Source organism: Callorhinus ursinus, unplaced genomic scaffold (genome assembly GCF_003265705.2).
Source record: "Callorhinus ursinus isolate GAN/ISIS: 27379988/994484 unplaced genomic scaffold, GSC_fseal_2.0 scaffold13, whole genome shotgun sequence".
Taxonomy (NCBI): Eukaryota; Metazoa; Chordata; class Mammalia; order Carnivora; family Otariidae; genus Callorhinus; species Callorhinus ursinus.
Genome location: NW_027397075.1, coordinates 46,745,781 through 46,764,371, shown reverse-complemented (window position 1 = coordinate 46,764,371; position 18,591 = coordinate 46,745,781). Strand labels below are relative to the sequence as shown.

Below are 18,591 nucleotides of genomic sequence, written 5' to 3'. Positions count from 1 at the left end.
GGCTGATTCTTAATTTAATATCTATTTACTATTGTGATCATATTTCTAGGTTTCTCCAGCGACAGTGATCTGATATCTCTTACTGTTGACGTGGATTCTCTTGCTGAGTTAGATGATGGAATGGCTTCCAATCAAAATTCTCCCATTAGAACTTTTGGTCTCAGTCTGTCTTCGGATCCTTCAGCACTAGGGGCTGTTGCTTCTGACAGCGAACAGAACAAACCAGAAGAAGAACGGGAAAGTCGCAGCCTCTTTCCTGGCAGTTTAAAATCCAAGCTTGGCAAGAGAGATTATTTGGAGAAAGCAGGAGAATTAATAAAGCTGGCTTTAAAAAAGGAAGAAGAAGATGACTATGAAGCCGCTTCCAATTTTTATAGGAAGGGAGTTGATTTACTCCTAGAAGGTGTTCAAGGTACAATTTTATCAGTATTAATATGTTTTGGAATGTTTTTATGTTGGTGTCTGGAAAGAAAAGTGCATCTATATAACTATACCTTGTGTATAGCCCTCTGTAAAAACAAGACTGAACATGAGAAATTACTGAAGATTAAATGACCTACATTTGGGGGGCACCTGGGTGGCTCAGTCAGTTAAGCATTTGACTCTTGATTTCGGCTCAGGTCATGATCTCAGGGTAGTGAAATTGAGCCCTGCATCAGGCTTTGTGCTGGGTGTGGAGCCTGCTTAGGATTCTCTCTCTCCCTCTCCCCTGCCCCTTGCCCTGCTCATGTGCATTCTCTCTCTCTCTCTCTCAAAAAAAAAAAAAAAAACCTACATTCAGGTTTATACTTTCAGTTACATAAATGGAACGCAGTATCGGAGCTGCTTAACTCTCTACTTTGATCAATTAACCAACAACAGGTTTTAAAAAAATCAAATCTCCATGTCTCTTGATGAATAATAATCTGTTTTTTTCTGACATGGCTAGTGTTCACCAGCCTTCACCGCTCTCAGAAGTATTTGCAGAGATTCTTTAGTGCATTTATTCTTGCTGGCCTGAAGAGAGGAGATGAAATGTAAAGATTCTTGATTTGCCTACTATTCTGTTCTTTGTTAATTGTCATAAATTCTCAGCTAATTACTGGGGTGTTGTGGGAGTTGAATGTTTCTGAATGTCTGTAAGTAGGACTTATCTTTTTTTTAAGCATCAGATTTTTGTTTTAGTCATTTGTCTTTTCCTTATAGAAAGAGTGTGAAGCATACTGTAGTTAGTTACTTGACTCTCTGGACGCAATAATCAAAGGCTGGTAGGACCTTCTTCCAGTGGTTTGCTTTCCAGAAAATCGTCATTTTTACTGTTGTTCTGTGACCTTTGACTTGTTAGTGCCATTCACATGACCGTGGTCTCCTGTAGAACTGACACTTTTTTACTACAGTATTTCCCCCTCACTGTGCTTGGTGTTCTGTCCAGAGTTTTCTTTTTTCTTAGAGTGTGAACTTTGAGTCTTCTAATGTGGTATAAGATGGATGCTTGGCTGCATGGGCTGAAGAGGGAGTGGGTGTAGGCATCAGTGGTTTTTAACCAGAATTTTGACTAATTCTCTTGTTTTTAGCCCTTACTCTGATTTTCACAGCTACCCAGTGCTACCAGTTCTCAAACTTTTGGAGAGATTTACAGTGTCATATAAGTCAGGCAGCTTTCTTGAACTTCTCAAGTCAATAACCATTCATCCATCTGTTTTCTACCTTGTCAGATGTTTTTGCTGTAGTCTTCTCTCTTAATCTCTTTGTCCAAAAAATTCGGGCTTTTACCTTAAAAATAATTCTAAAAATTCTAAAAATAATTACAGGGCAGTAATGCCCTGTTAATGGAGCTTCCGGAGGGAGCATTTCTCATGGTTTGACTGATAACGTCATTTTCATACAAATTTTTGTTTCTCAAGTAGTGTCATAGTTAATTAGGGTTTTTTGTTTGCCAGTAGAGCATTCTGGTCTTTAAAGATCTACACATTTTTCTTCTTTGTCTTAACTCTCATTTTGGGTTGGGAATTTAAGATCGGGATGAGTTGCAGTTAGCTCTGATATTTTCCCTTTTCTTTTTAGATGATTTTGTGCTAAAAAATCACTAGTGTTTAATTGACATAGATACATCAGTGTGATATTTTCCTAAAAGTTATTTGCTTTTAAACTTAGAGCACTTCATAATGTTACCACTTGATGGCACCAGAAAAATAAAAATCTTTACTTCAAAATGAGAATTATGGATGCATATTAGAAATAACAGAATAATACCATTTAGTTACTTTGTGATATGATGGTGAATTATTTCTCACTAGAACTTGATACCAAATCTACTAGACCTCTATCTCAAGGAATGTTACCATTTAAACTTGTTTTTCCCATTTAACATATGCCTGTCTTTCTGAAACTACAATATCCATTCCTGCCATGGATTGGTTTTTGTTGTTGATGTGCCATCAAATCCAAAAAATTATACTTGCCTAATTGCTTTTAGCCTTTTATTGTTTATTCATAATGTGATCGATTTTTTTCATATAAACTGTGGGAACCACAATCACAGAATTCTAATTTTTAACCAATATGTAAAATAACCTTTGTTTTAGTCCTTAGGGTTATACTTTTAACTATGTGTCAAATGTAATGTCAAGGCAGTGCTTTTGGTTGGTATTTAAAAGTGTACCAGTCACCACCTAACAGACGTATGGACAATTATTGGTTTAAAAAAAAATCCCCCCCAGTTTTATTAAGATATAATTGACATATAACATTGTACTAAAGGTGAAACATGATTTGATACATGTATCTAAAGTGAAATGATTACCATAATAAGTTTAGTTAACATCCTTCCCCTCACATAGTTATGTCTTTTTTTTTCTTGTGATGAGAGCTTTTAAGATCTACTCTTTTATCAACTTTCAAATATATGATATGGTATTTTATTTTATTTTATTTTTTTAAAGATTTTATTTATTTATTTGAAAGAGAATGAAAGAGAGAGAGCACAAGAGGGGGGAGGGTCAGAGGGAGAAGCAGACTCGGGAGCCCAGTGCGGGGCTCGATCCTGGGACTCCAGGATCATGACCTGAGCCGAAGGCAGTTGTTTAACCAACTGAGCCACCCAGGCGCCCTATGATACAGTATTTTAAAAACTATAGTCCCCATGTTGTATATTATATCCACAGAACTCATTAATCTTATAAATGGAAGTTCATACCTTTTGACTGCCTTCACCTACTTTACCCACCCCTTACCCCTGTCTCTGGTAACCACCAATCTCTTCTATGAGTTTGGTTCTTTTTAAGATTCTACACATAAGTGAGATCATTTAGTATTTGTTTCTCTGTCTGATGTATTTTACTTAGAGTAATGACCTCAAGGTCCATTCATGTCACTGATGGCAGGATTTCCTTCTATTTTATCCCTAATAATATTCATGTGTGTGTGTGTGTGTGTATGTACATACACTATTATCACATTTTCTTTATCCATTCAATCATCAGTGGGTACTTAGGTTGTTTTCATGTCTTGACTATTGTAAATAATGCTGCAATGAACATGAGGGTACAGATACCTCTTTGAGATAACGATTTTGTTTCCTTCAGATGTATACCTAGAAATGGAATTGCTGGATCATAGGGTAGTTCTATTTTTTAATTTTTTAAGGAGCCTTCATACTGTCTTTTATAGAGGCTTCCCCAATTTACATTCCCACCAGCACTGTATAAGAGTTCTCTTTTCTCCACATCCTAGCAAACACTTGTTATCTGTTATCTTTTTGGTGATAGACATTCTGACATGTGTGAGGTAAATCTAATTGTGGTTTTGATTTGGAGTTCCCCAATGATGAGTGATGTTAAGTACCTTTTCATGTACCTGTTTGGCATTTTTATGTCTTGAGAAAATAATTTTTCAATTCCTTGCTCATTTTTTAATCAAATTGTTTAGGGGTTTTTTGATATTAGATTATGTGTTCTTTATATATTTTGGATATTTTGGAGATTAGCCTCTTATCAGATAATATGATTTGCAAATATTTTTTCCCATTTGGTAGATTGCCTTTTCATTTTGTTGATAGTTTCCTTTGCTGTGCAGAAGCTTTATAGTTTGATGTAGTTCCACTTGTTTATTTTTACTTTTGCTCCCTTTGCTTTCATGCCAAGAAAACTTACCGCCCTGTTTGTTTTCCTAGGATTTTATGGTTTCAGGTCTTATGTTCAGGTCTTTAATCTATGTTGAGTTAATTTTTGTGTATGGTGTGAGATAGGGGTTTAGTGTTTTTTTTTTTTTTCCCCCCTGCATGTAGCTGTTTATATTTGTCAATACCATTTATTGAAGAGACTGTTCTTTCCCTAGTGTATATTTTTGGTTCCTTTGTCATAAATTAATTGACTGTATATATGTGGTTTTATTTCTTTGCTCTCTATCTTATCCCTTTGATCTATGTGTCCAATACCATACTGTTTTGTAGCTTTGTAATATAGTTTGAAATCAGGAAATATGATGCCTCCAGCTTTGTTCTTTATTCAGAGGGTTGCTTTGGCTATTTGGGGTCTTTTATGGTTCCATACAAATTTTAGGATTTTTTTTCTACTTAATGTGAAAAATGTCATTGGAATTTTGATAGGGATTGCATTGAATCTATAGATTACGTTGGGTAGTATGGACATTTTAACAATATTAATTCTTTCAATCCATGAGCATGGAATATCTTTCCATTTATTTTTGTCTTCAGTTTCTTTTATTAATGATTTGTAACAGATTTCATCTGTTATTCCAATAGTCTTTTGGTGGAGTCTTTAGGGTTTTCTCTATATAATATCATGCTATCTGCAAATAGAGACAATTTTACTTCTTCCTTTCTTATTTGGATGCCTTTTATTTCTTTTTCTTGTCCGATTGCTCTGACAAGGACTTCTAGTACTATGTTGAATCAAGTGGTGAGAATGGGCATCATCGTCTTGTTTCTCATCTTAGAGGAAAAGCTTTCTGTTAATCATCATTGAGTCTAATGTTGAGTATGATGGATTTATTCTTTAATTTGTGGGGAAACTGGGGGCTCTAGCTTGTGAGCTGACTTGACATTTATGAGTAGAAGAGATGTTTTCTTAGGGAAAATTTGTTTTAGTGTAGTAAAGCTGTTATTGAAACATCACTGTAACCAGCAATACCTCTGCATCATTTTAATTTAACTCTTGCTGTAAGAATGGTTGCCTGTGGGGAAAAAGAGGAAAACAGAATTGTTGTCTGTGCTCTTGGTTTGGTTTGATAATGCTTTATAATAAAATCATTATTTTTAGATATCTGATAATCCAGCAAAAATGATTTTTCAGAGCTAAGTAGGAGTGCTTTATACAGGGTTCTTATGATTTGGCAAATTTTGTTACTCTAAGTACTAACTATTCATTCTAACTAAACTATTCATCCTAAAGGAGTTTATCTGGGTTGTTTGTAGATCTGATAAAGATGGCTTAATGTTTTTCTTACTTAACTGGTATTTGCACAGCTGAGACTAGAGGCAGAACACAATAGCAGCAGTTCTATTTGCCCATCCAGCAGAGAAGAAGCATACCCTGATAGTGGTAACTTTGAATTCTCCTTTTGAACCTGACACTTAACATATTTCCTCAGTCTAGGAATGGCTCTTGAAATTGAGGTACCTTCTACTCTTCTAAGTCATCAGGTCTTTATGTGTTTAAGACAGAAAATCCAAAAATCAAGATTGAAGGAATCAGCTCGAATCTTTGAAGAGAATATTTCCAGTACATATCCTTTCACTTCTGTCTTGTTGATATATTTCTGCAGTGGCCTGATATGATTAATCTATATTCTCAGTGTGGGTTTATTAGAATAATTGTGAGGATGTAGAGTGGCAATTGGATGACATAAAGGTATTAATAAAATATTTAAATAACAATAATTTATTGTCTGTTATATGCCTGTAACTGTACAAGGGGTTTTTCTTAACATTATTTTTAACCCTCAGAACAAACCTATAATCTGGGCTATGGCTGGTCATACTGGGCTTTGTCTAAGGACACCAAAATTTAGAGAGTGCAAACATTTAATGTAATGATTCTAGAAGCTTGGCACCTAGTTAGCAAGAATAATTATTTAAAACAGGAAGCTACCAGATGGCGAGCATTGTTAGTAACACCCATCTGTGGGCTACATTATGAATTACAGAGTTGATTGGAGAACTGGTTTTGTTTAGTTTGTTCTAGGTGCCAAAATTGCTGGTTTATTGTGTTTGTAAGGTAGATACTGTAATCCCCATTTTATAGGTGGAGAAAACTAAGACTTGGATAAAGTAAGCAATTTGCTCCACAACACAAGCCACTAAGTTTTGGCTAAGAGTTAAATCTGGTTCTTTCTGAGTTCAAGTCTTGTCTTGTTTCCACTGTGCCATGTTACTTCTCATACATTTCTTCCCTAATTAGAGTAGCTTTTTAAAATGGAGAAGAAGCAAGTCTTCAGAGAGTATCAAATATTTTTAAACTTTATTTTGATATTCATTCTTTTTCCTTCCATTTGTTTATTTGATCATTCAGCCATCCATCCAGTTGAGCTTTCAACAAGCTTCTATTAGTAGTATGTACTAGGTATTGTGATAGTGAATATTGAATGGTTTTTTAAATAAAAATATAGAATTGAGTGATGACCCTTCAAAAGACGATCTCTTCTCTCTGTTTCTGTTTAAATCTTCTGCATACATTATAAATCTCACATTGAAAAGCGTTCCTGGATGTTGTTGATATCTAAGTTTGATTATCTTGTTGATATTTTTGACCAGTGAGACTGTTTCTGATGTTACTACTCAGTTAAGAGATGCAGACAGTCTTCTGCAATTTTAATCCTAGTAAATGGTATAATAAGTAATACAAAGCCATTTTTCTTAGTTTATGCCATCCCTGGATACATGTGTACTAAGAGATGTCCAGAGATGTCCAGACTTATTTAAAAAACTGTGACCTTGTGTGTTGAGGTACTGCATCATTCTGGGTCTCTTACTGGGTCTTGACTATTGTTTTTCCCCTTCCGACATGAGGAATAGAATTCCTGGGGAGACCACAAACCCACGTATATTTCTAGGTTTCCTTTGAGTCACTTAGACTAACTTAGAATTGTAGGGTTGGTTCTACAACGTGTCCAGGCTCTATGAATATGGTTAGTCCCTGTGCATTCTTTTTTTTTTTTTTTTTGTCCCTGTGCATTCATAATGATACATACTCAAGTACTGTAAAAGGCAATTGGGTCATTGATTTATTGCTTTGAATAAAAGTGACCCAAGTATTAAGAAACCCAAGTATAAACTTGTTTGATTTAGAATGGATGGATATATGAAAAAGGTAGCAAATTTATGTTTGATAAAGGGAAGCAAGTCACATTCAGCAATTCTTATTGCTGAATTTCAGAAGTGAAAATGTATAACTTTAAAAATAAAAATTTATTTGACTTGTTTATTGTGTTTGTTAACTCTGAAGATACTACGAAAATATTGTTTAGCCCACTTACCTTTCGGGATTGCCCACTTCACTACAAAATATGGTATGGTCTAAGTCTAACAACACCAAAAGCTGTAATTTCATTTTATTTATTTTTTAAAGATTTTATTTATTTTGAGAGAGAGAGATAGAGAGAACATGAGCAGGGGGAGGGGCAGAGGGAGAAGCAGACTCCCTGCTGAGCAAGGAGCCCAATGTGGAACTTGATCCCAGGACCCTGGGATCATGACCTGAACCGAAGGCAGACGCTTAACGACTGAGCCACCCAGGCGCCCCCAAAAGCTGTAATTTTAATAGTCAGTTGTGGTGTTATCATATTGTCTTCTAATGCATTAGCTTCTAGCTGTTTCGATTTATGATCCTTTTTGAGAAGTTTGTTCTTTTTCAATATCTTGATTTTTTGGGTCCCCTTACAACTCTGTATAAATTGAAAATCACCTTTTGGGGCACCTGGGTGGCTCAGTCATTAAGTGTCTGCCTTCAGCTCAGGTCATGATCGCAGGGTCATGGGATCAAGCCCTGCATCGGGCTCCCTGCTTGGCGGGAAGCCTGCTTCTCCCTCTCCCACTCCCCCTGCTTGTGTTCCCTCTTTCGCTGTCTCTCTCTCTGTCAAATAAATAAAATCTTAAAAAAAAAATTGAAAATCACCTTTTATTTATTTTTTCAATAAAAATTAGAAGGATTTTTAATTTCCAAGTCTTTTGAGAATTAATGCAACAAAAATTGGAAGATCTAACTAATATATTTAGCAACAGGCCAAAGTGATTTTGTTATATGAATTAATCCATTTATTATAGGCTAGCAGTATTTCAAATGGTGGAGCTTCTACTGGTCTTTCAACTCCTTCAGTTTGCTGTGATGGCAGAAGCGGTGCTGTAGGTCCAGGCACCACCAGTTAACGGTTTTCATCCAGGAGCCACGATGCCGGAGCCTCACAGCTCGTCGTTTCATCTTGGTTTTGCCACAGGAGGAGCAAGGGTACTTGGCATGGTGGTTTATTTCAGTCTTCTTCACCATTTTCCTGAGGGAGGCATCGTAACAGGTCCCGTATTTACCCAAGATTCCGACCTTCTTGGTGTGTTTAGCCATGTCACTGCAAACTACATCTGAGCCCAGGGAGAGCTGACAAATCACCTTCTAAAAAAATGAGTTCTAGTTGATATTTTATTTGCTTTTTAATATCTTTCTTTTTTCTTTTAGAAAATCAGTTTTTCTGTTTCTGCAAAAAAGGCTGTTGGAATTTTGATAGGAAATAAATTTGGGGAGTATTGCCATCTTAAAAATGTCTTTTAATCCATGAACACAGGATGTCTTTACATCTATTTAGATCTTCTTTAATTTCCTTCAGCATTATTTTGTAATTTTCAATATATACCTTTCACCTCCTGGGTTAAATCTGTTCCTAGGTATTTATTCTTCGGAATGTTATTGTAATTAGAATTGTTCCATTAATTTTCTTTATGGAGTGTTCATTCCCGGTGTATAAATACACTGATTTTTGATTTTTTTTTCTTGTATGTGGCAACTTGCTGAATTCGTTTATTAGCTGTAGTAGTTTTTTGGTGGATTCTTTGAGATTTCTATAAGATTATGTTCTCTGTGAATAGATGTAGTTTTACTTCTTTTCAATTTGGATGCCTTTTCATCTCTTCTTCTTGCCAAATGCTCTGGTTTGGACTTCCAGTGAAATGTTAAGTAACTCTAGTAAAAGCATGGGTTACATGCTTTCACCTCGTTTTTCTAGCTAGGGAATAACCTAATTATGTATAGGTTACTTACTCATCCCTGCAAAGGAGATGAGGCATCTTGGCTCATTCTGGAGTTTAGAGGAAAAGCTTTCCCTCTTTTATCATTGAGTATGATGTATATTTTAAAAAGATTTATTTGAGAGAGAAAGAGAAAGAGTGTGATTGGGGGGGGCAGAAGGAGAGGGAGAGGGAGACAGAATCTCAAGCAGATTCCCCTCTGAGCACGAAGCTCCATCTCATGATCCTGAGATCATGACCTGGGCTGAAATGAAGAATCTGATGCTTAGCCGACTGAGCCACCCAGCCGCCCCTCCATTGAGTAGGATACGATGTTAATTATTAGTTTTTCATAGATGCCCGGTATCATGTTAAAGAAGTTCCCTTCTATTCCTAGTTTTCTGGATGGTTTTATTATGAAAGAGTGTTAGATTCTGTTAAATGCTTTTTCTGCTTCAGTTGAGATGATCATGTGTTTTTTCCCCCCTTCATTCTATTAATATGGTATAATACATTGATTTCCTTTACATCGAACCACCTTTGCATTCCTGGAATAAATCCCACATGCCACAGAGATTTTTATCTTATATTTAAACCTATTTGTGCTTTTAGTTATCTCTTGAATATGCGGTTCATCATTGTAATGTAGTTGAAAAAGATGGGCTGCTCATTGAAGTATGAACCTGCTTCTCCATCTTAATTTGTAAATTGTGATTTTACTTTTCAAAGAGCAGTACTAAACAAATTCAGAATTTTTTTTTATGAAAGCTTTCTACTGCTATTTCTGTTTTAAAGATTTTGTTTATTTGAGAGAGAGAGAGATCGCACAGAGGGAGAGTGAGAGGGAGAAGCAGACACCCCACTGAGCAGGGAACCTGACGCAGAGCTTGATCCCAGGACTTTGGGATCATGACCTGAATGGAAGGCAGATGCTTAACTGATTGAGCCACCCAGGTGCCCCACCTTTTCTGTTTTAAAATAAAACATGTGCTCTTTACTATAATTCAATAAATTGTAATTCAGTAAATTGCCTTAGTTGAGGAATTTTTAGATCTTAACTGTTTTGAAACTGGCTATAAGAAAGCATTTTAAAACAGTAAAACTCAGATTTTAAAAACAGAGATTTGAAAGTAATTATATGTCACCTATTCTGTTTTCCTGTCCCCATTATTGCCCTGCCCTTTTTTTTTTCTTTCTTTAATTATGTAGGAAGTGTCTGTAACAGGAAAAAGCAGGTACTAAATGCAAGTGCTCTCAGAAGAAACTATTTCATAGGTTTAGGGAGAAGGTACTATAGACTGAATGTGTCCTCCCAAAATTCATATTGAAACTTAATCCCTAGTGTGATGGTATTTGGAGGTGGGACCTTTGGGAGATGATTAGGCCTTGAGGGTTCTGCCCTCATGAATGGGATTAGTGCCCATTAGAGACCTCACAGAGCTCCTTTGTTCCTTTCACCCTGTGAGGGCACAGTGAGAATAGCCATCAGTGAACGAGGAAGCCAGTACCAGATAGCAGATCTTTTGGGAGTCTTGCTCTTGGCTTTTGAGGCTCAGGAACTGTGTGAGAGAAATTTCTGTTTATAAGTTCCTTGGTATTCTGTTCTTGCAGCGAGAATGGACTAAGAGAAGACTTTCGATTCTCTGGTTATGATGTTCACAAATGAAGAGAGAGTTGCTTTTTAAATTATCTTCTACTCAGATCAGTCCTTTCAAGTTTTGTGTTATACTGGACTCTTTCAGTTACAGGTTAACAAAACCAACTCAAAGAAGCTCACATAGAAAGTGCTTTAGCTGACATAAATGAGTAGTTACATATGGCTAGGTTCAGGTGTTCAAGAAGTGTCACATGGTTTCTATGCCTGTTTGCTTATCTTTATACATGGCCTATACTTTCAGTCCCCTTTCTCTGATTTACATTTATTTCCAGGTGGTGTGAAAGATAACCTCCCAGCAGCTCTAGGTTTACAGAGGCTTTTCCCTCTGAGTTCTAGAGGAAGAGGGTGTTTTCCCCCAGCTCCCGTAAAAGCATGAGTCACTTGCCTTCACCTTGTTTTTCTAGCAAGGGAATAACCTAATTAGGTATAGGTTATTTACTCATCCCTTCAAAGGTGGACAGAACTATCCCTAATGAAGCACATGAACTGATCAACATAGCTATAGAAATGAGGGGAGTGGACCAAAATGAGAAAGGATTATTAGGCAGAAACAAAACAAAATTAAAATGTCATCCTCCACTTACCCTTCCTAACTCCACATTGACCCTTAATATGCTTTCTCCCCCTTCCATGGTTGTTTATATGTTTTCTTTTTTTTTTTTACGATTTTATTTATTTGACAGAGAAATAGAGCACAAGTAGGCAGAGTGGCAGGTAGAGGCAGAGGGAGACGCAGACTCCCCGCCGAGCCTGACGTGGGACTCGATCCCAGGACCCTGGGATCATGACCTGAGCCGAAGGCAGATGCTTAACCAACTGAGCCACCCAGGCGCCCTGTTTATGTGTTTTCTCATATATGTTTCTTAGACTTAGATTCTGTAGGGAACAAGCGTATCTATTTTCTTTTTTTACTTTGAATTGAATTGAATATACATAAAAGTACATATTGTAAGTATACAGCTTGATATATTTTCACACATGGAACACACTTACGTTACTGGTACCCAGATGAACAAGTAGAACTTGACCAGCACTCTTGAAGCTTCCTTCTGTTCCTTTCCAATTACGACCTCTCCAGAGGTGATTGCTGTCTTGATCTCTGACAGTACTGATTGCATGAGAGCTGCCTTTTTCTCTTCTTGTGAGGGTATGGTTCCAGTTCATGTCCTCTTCTGTAGGTTCACCCTCCTTCTGTGCACTTTCTTTTGTGGATGAGGATGGGGGAGTGGGTGGTGGTTCTCTCTTGTTTTTATAGGCTCCTTACCTTTCTCCTCTCATATCTGTTATTCCCTGCACCCTTTTACTGTTATATCATACCCTTTTCTATATAGGGTCTGTTTCTTCCCCAGAAGAAAAGCTTTCCCAAGGCTCTCACTTTTGGTTCCACTCACACTCAAGTCTTCCTTTATATTTAGAGCCTGTGTTTTCAAACTACCAAGTTTCAGTTTATGTTTTGTATTTTGGTATTTGATTGGACTTTTCTCTTTCTGGGGGTGTTTGTTTTGTTTTGTTTTTCTTCTGTTCTTTAAGTCCTATGTACCCCTGAATACTTTTTTAAGGGCTCTGTTGTTAAGCTCTTATCTCCTCTGGTTTCTACGTTCATGGGTCTGCAATAGTGGGGCCCTTGGAGCTCCGTTGTAATTTGGTTTATTTCTCTATTTACAGATAATCTGAAGGTCATTTTCTTAGTAATGCTCAAGGTGTGGGTCATATGTGGTTTTATTTACTCCCCCAGTATTTCCATTTGTTTTGTTTTTTGGTTTTGAGAGATTATGTGGGGAGATTTGAAATTGGGTGGCTGTCATTATCCTCCAGACGAGATTCTGCACTTACTGTTTTTTTGAATGTTCAGTAACCTTTGCATTCCTGAAATAAACCTACTTGGTTGCACTGTATCTTTTTTTATATATCACTGGGCTTGATTGCTAAGATTTATGCGTGTTTTTATTTTTTATAGTTACTGTCTTATCTATACATACATATATATTCATATATATATTCACATATATATTCATATATATATATATTACAAACATATTTACGGAATTAAAAGTAAATTATAGACATCATGGTTTTGACCGTTACATAATAGACATTTCCAGAAAATAAAGTCCTTCTTTTACATATCCTCAATGCAAGTATCATACTTAACAAATTTAAGAACAATTCTAGGGAAAGGGTTTTAATACTGGGTTTAATTTCTTTAATAGATATCCAACTGTTAAAATTGTATATATTTCTCCTTTTATCAACTTATTGGTAAGTTGTATTTTTCAAAGAATTTGTTTCATACAAATGGTCAAATTAATTTTTTTCTCTGCTCCTTTGCTTTATTTTATTATTCTTATTGAGATATAATTGGCATATAACATTATTTTAGTTTTAAGTGTATAACATAATGATTTGATATATTTGTATCTTGCAGAAGGATCACAGTTAAGTCTTGCTAACATCCATCACCACACAATTACAAATTTTTTCTTTGTGATCAGAACTTTTAAGATATATTCTCTATCCAACTTTCAAATACACAATACAGTATTTTTAACTACTGACACCATATTGTAGATTATACCCCTTGGATTTATTTAGTTTATAACTGGAAGTAGTTTGTACTTTTTGAACCCCTTCACTCATTTTGCCCACCTGCCACCTGCTTGCCTCTGGCAACCAAGAGTCTGTTCTCTGTGGCTGTGAGCTTTTTTTTTTTTTTTTTAATAGATTCTAAATATAAGTGAGATCACACAGTATTTCTCTTTCTCTGTATAACTTATTTCACTTGGCATAATGCCTTCAAGGTTCATCCATATTGCTGCCATTTGCAACAATATGGATGGCTGAATAATATTCCTGTGTTTGTGTGTGTACTGCATTTTCTTTATTCATTCATCCATTGATGGACACTTTGCTGGTTTCTATTTTTTTGCTATTGTAAATAATGCTACAGTGAACATGGGGTTGCAGATATCTTTTTAAATGTTTTCGTTTTCTTTGGATAAATACCTGCAAGTGGAATTGTTGGAACACATAGTTGTTCTAGTTTTAATTTTTTGAGGAGCCTCCATACTGTTTTCCATAGTAGCTGCACCAATTTATATTCCCACCAACAATGCGCAAGGGTTTCTTAAAGTTCTCCACATCCTTGTGAACTCGTTTTTTTTTTTTGAAGATTTTATTCATTTACGAGAGAGACAGAGAGAGAACAAGCAGGGGGAGAGGCAGACTCCCCGCCGAGCAAGGAGCCCGATGCAGGACTCGATCCCAGGACCCTGGGATCATGACCTGAGCCGAAGGCAGACGCTTAACCATCTAAGCCACCCAGGCGCCCCCTTGTGAACTCCTATTATCTCTTGTCTTTTTGATAACAGCCACTCTAACAGGTGTGAGGTATTTCTTATTGTGGTTTTGATTTGCATTTTTCTGATGATTAGTGATGTGGAGCACGTTTTCATGTATTTATTGGCCATCAATGTGTCTTTGGAAAAATGTCCATTTAGATTCTGCGCATTTTTTAATCTTTTTTGTTGTTGTTAATGAGTTGGATGAGTACTTTAAATATTTTGGATATTAATCCCTTATATGGATATATGGTTTGCAAATATTTTCTCCCATTCCGTAGGTTTGCATTTTCATTTTGTTGATGGTTTTCTTTGCTGTGCAGAATCTATTTAATTTGATGTCCTACTTGTTTATTTTTGCTTTTGTTGCCTTTGCTTTTGGCATAAACCCTCAAATCTATTGATTGTAGGAATTATTTATAGTATCTTTTTGTCATTTTGATGTCTGTTGGATTTTTCCTGATGTTGGTAACTTATTTTCTTAATCAGTCATATTAAGGATTAACTAGTTTTATTAATGTTAGAGTATTTATACTATTGTATGTTACTTTTCTATTTTATGGATTTCTGTTTAGTTTCCTAATACTTAACTTCAGGTTTGATGTTTACTTTTTGAGTTAGGAGCTTACATCTTTGAATTTTGGCCTTTTTTTTGACATATGTTTAAGGTTATAAATTTCCCACTAAGTACTGCTTTAGCTACATTCCATAGGTTTAGGTATGTCATATCTTCATTGTTATCAGTTCAAAATATTTTTTTTTGTCACATTAGTTTCTAAGCTGCTGTAACAAATTACCATAAATTTATAACACAAATTTATTATTTTATGGTTTTACAGGTTAGAAATCTGACTTTAATCTCACTGGGCTAAAAATCAAGGTATGGGCAGGACTGTATTCCTTTCCAGAGACTTTAGGGGAGAATCTGTTTCCTTGTTTTTTCCAGCTTCTAGAGGCTGCCTGCATGCCTACGTCTGTCTTCTAAGTCAGCAGTGTTATATCCCTTTGACCATTCTTTCCTAGTTACGTCTCACCCTGATTCTCAGCAGGGAAAGGTTACCTGATTTTAAGGACCGATGTGATTTTGTTGGGCCTACTGTGATAATCCAGGGTAATTGCCCTATCTCAAGATTCTTAACCTTAATCACATTTGTAAAGTCACTTTAGCCAAGTTAAGTAATTTATTTACAGGTTCCTGGGTTAGGACATAGCCATTTTTAGGGGTCCATTAGTCTGTCTCTGTACCTGTGAATTACTTCTAAGTAATATATTTCTAAGCATGATAAACATACTACTTAATTTCCCAGCAGTTGAAATTTTTCTAGTTATCTTCTTGTTACTGATTTATAGCTTAATTCCATGGTGTTCAAAGAATTTTGAATGATTTCAGTTTTTTGAAATTTGTTGAGGTTTTCTTTATGGCCAAGCCACCCTGCCTATTTAAATCATTTTAAATAGCTCTTGAAATGGGAATGCTTGCTACATTAAAAAAAATTAATTGAGAACCTCATGATACTTTCTATTCCATGGACACTGTTTGTAGGATACTATCTTACAGTAGTCTCTGTCTTTTTTTGGGTAGTTAGCCAATCTTACAGAATAGTTATAACTACTTATGGTTAAATTGATTCTTGATCTGCATGAGATATTATTGAATTATTCTGATTAATGAAAACATATTTTACTGGCTGTGAGTGAAAAGCTCACAAATACAAAATTGTGAGTCAAATTGTGTTGTAGAATAAGTTACCTTGATTGAGTCCAGATCAGTGATAACTCATTCTCCTACAAAAGAAAAGTACCCTAAAGGGCAATAAAGAACAAAGATGTTGAGTACTTAGGACAAATAAAAGCAGAGATTAGAGAAAAGAACTCCAAATTGAATTTTTTATTGTAGTTGATTGGTTTGTTATTTATGGGGATAGGGGATAATGCCCTGACTTGTACTATTAATGAAAGGCCCATCTTTGCCCAAGGAACAAGAAGCAAGATTAGAAGGAATAAATAATAACAGGCAAAAATGTGACATCAGTACATGGTAATAATCCTTTTAAATGAAGTGATCCAGTAGAATTAGCATTGTGTGATCTAGAAAGTCAGGTCAAATTTGTTCCATTCAACAAAACTTTAATGGATGACTGTTATGCTCACTAAAATCAATGAGCACTTACAAGTTATTGAGGGGGGGAAGAGTGGTATATAAACAATTTAAAAAGTGCCATTATTTTGTACTTTCCTGCATTTTTCTCTTTAACATCTTTCAGCTGTCTTCCATTTCTCTATTTATCTTAGTTTTCATGATCCATCATTTCAGTCTTTTGGCAGATACCTTATTCCCCCTTCTGATCTTTTATCACATTTACCTGGCAAAACTCCAGCCCTGGATTAATTTATCCATTTGTTTTGGAGTATCCATGTTTCCGTGACTTCTGGCTTACAGAGGCACACAACTGGGCAGCTGAGTGCTATTGGAAGAAACCACACACTCTGGACAGATTGGTAACTAAAATGAATTCATTGTTACTAATCTTAACTGGACTCTGAATAATGTTTCTTATTCTTAATATTCTTTTGTTAACTTACATATATATAATCTTCAGTAACTATTTCATACAACCTCTGCTTTCCTGAATTACCTGTTATTCCAATGACACTGTGCTTTTAGGTTTCTAATTCTTAGATTAACCTTTTTAAGTCTACTTTGCCAGCTCCTTCTTCCCCACTTGACCTTTGAATGTTGAAGTTTATCGAGACTTGGTTGTCAGCCTTCTTGGCCTCCTTACCCTACTTTCTTAGGGGATTTCAACATTATATAATTTCAGTGACTGTAAAATAACACTGTATAATAGAAATATAATGTGACACACATATGTAATTAAAAAATTTCCAGTAGCCACATTAAAACTAGGACTTCCACTTACTTAATATGTGGAATTTAAGAAATAAAACAAATGAACAAAGGAAAAAAAAAGAGACAAACCAAAAAACAGACTCTTAACATAGTGACCAAACAGATGGTTAACAGAGGGAAGGGTGGGTAGGGGGATGAGTGAAATAGGTGAAGGGGATAAAAACAAAACAAAAACAAACAAACAAAAAACCTAGGATTTACACTGTTGGCCAAGATGGGCAACAGGGACTGTATTTACCCTCCTTCCTGAAGAAACTGAAAAACCAGACAAAGTATATGTAACAGTAGTTTTCAAGACACTGGACATTAGACAGTGGTTTTTGAGAGAGATGCCGCAGATAAGGTGAGTCTTAAGATTTCCCAGCTTACTGTCTTGAGTTTCCAGGTTGTGGCTCAGGAAGAAGGAAGGTAGATGAATTGTGGCAAAACCTCCAAGTTGAGGAGATGGGGCTGAATCCAGCAAGACCAAATCAGAGTTTGCAGTTAGAGCTTGCAGGAGCATTGCTTAATGTCTAGTGTTTTATCTAGAGAGGAGATGGCTGTACAGAGATTTGCAGTGTCCCCTGTAATACTTAACGGAGTAGTGATTAGTGCATGGCTGTGGAGAAACGACTCAAGGTGAGAGAAAGATCCACTGAAATGATTAGGGGAAACATCCTGGGTGCCCACACAGGGCTGGGAATAGTGTCTGTTTCTAACAGGTAGTCTTGCAAACCTCTTTCATGGGGCATTGGGTAGAATATTCAAGAGTCACCATTAGTGTGGAATAATAGTTTGCTCCAGATCCACCCTAACAAATCTCAGGAACAAGACCCAAAAGGATTAAGCTACTTCTAAGAATCATAACTGTATTCCAGAACAAAGCTCAGTATTTGTAGGAATAAGAAGATATCTACCACCTAATAAGGGAAAATCCACAATGGCTGGCATCTTATAAAAAATTACCATTTATTCAAAGAAACAGGAAAAACATGACCCATAGTGAGGAAAAAATCTGTCATTCAGAATCCACGCAGAATTAACACAGATGTTAAAATGAAAAGATGAGGATTTTACAACTTAATAAAAATGTATTCATTATGTAGAGTTAAGTAGAGCAATGGAAGATTTACAAGGGACCCAAATTGAACTTCTGGAAATGAAAGCTACAGTATGGGAAATGAAAAATAATGGAAGATTAGATATTGCAGAAGAAAGGATTAATGAAGTGGAGGACATAGCAATAGATACTATCCAAAATGAAACAGAGATGAAAAAACCAAGCAAAAAGTAATATAACATCAGTAAGCTATAGAACAATTTTTTCTCCATGTAACTGGAGCCCCTGAAGAGGGAGGGCAGGAGGGAGACTGAGTATTATTTGAGTGAATAATGCCTGAAAGCTTTCCAAATTTGATGCAAATATTCTACAGGACCAAGAAACTCAACAAACCCCAGGCATAAGAGACATGAAAACCTGTACCCAGGCACATTCTAA

The 18,591-nt window shown here is 35.9% G+C and overlaps 1 protein-coding gene across 10 annotated transcripts in view; it reads left to right on the top strand.

Annotated features, from left to right (window-relative positions):
* The window catches only part of RPS6KC1 (ribosomal protein S6 kinase C1), a 178,310-nt gene that overhangs the window by 58,120 nt on the left and 101,599 nt on the right, over positions 1-18,591 (top strand). For 8 of the 10 annotated variants that reach the window (XR_003209527.2, XM_073900192.1, XM_073900191.1 and 5 more), the window contains one exon: positions 50-412. The exons of the other annotated variants lie outside the window; for them this stretch is intronic. Coding sequence is in view for 7 of the 8 variants with exons in the window: in XM_073900192.1 (XP_073756293.1) it covers positions 50-412 (363 nt within the window). In the remaining variant the exon portion in view is untranslated. The remainder of the gene's footprint in view (positions 1-49; positions 413-18,591) is intronic. 10 annotated transcript variants of the gene reach the window in all.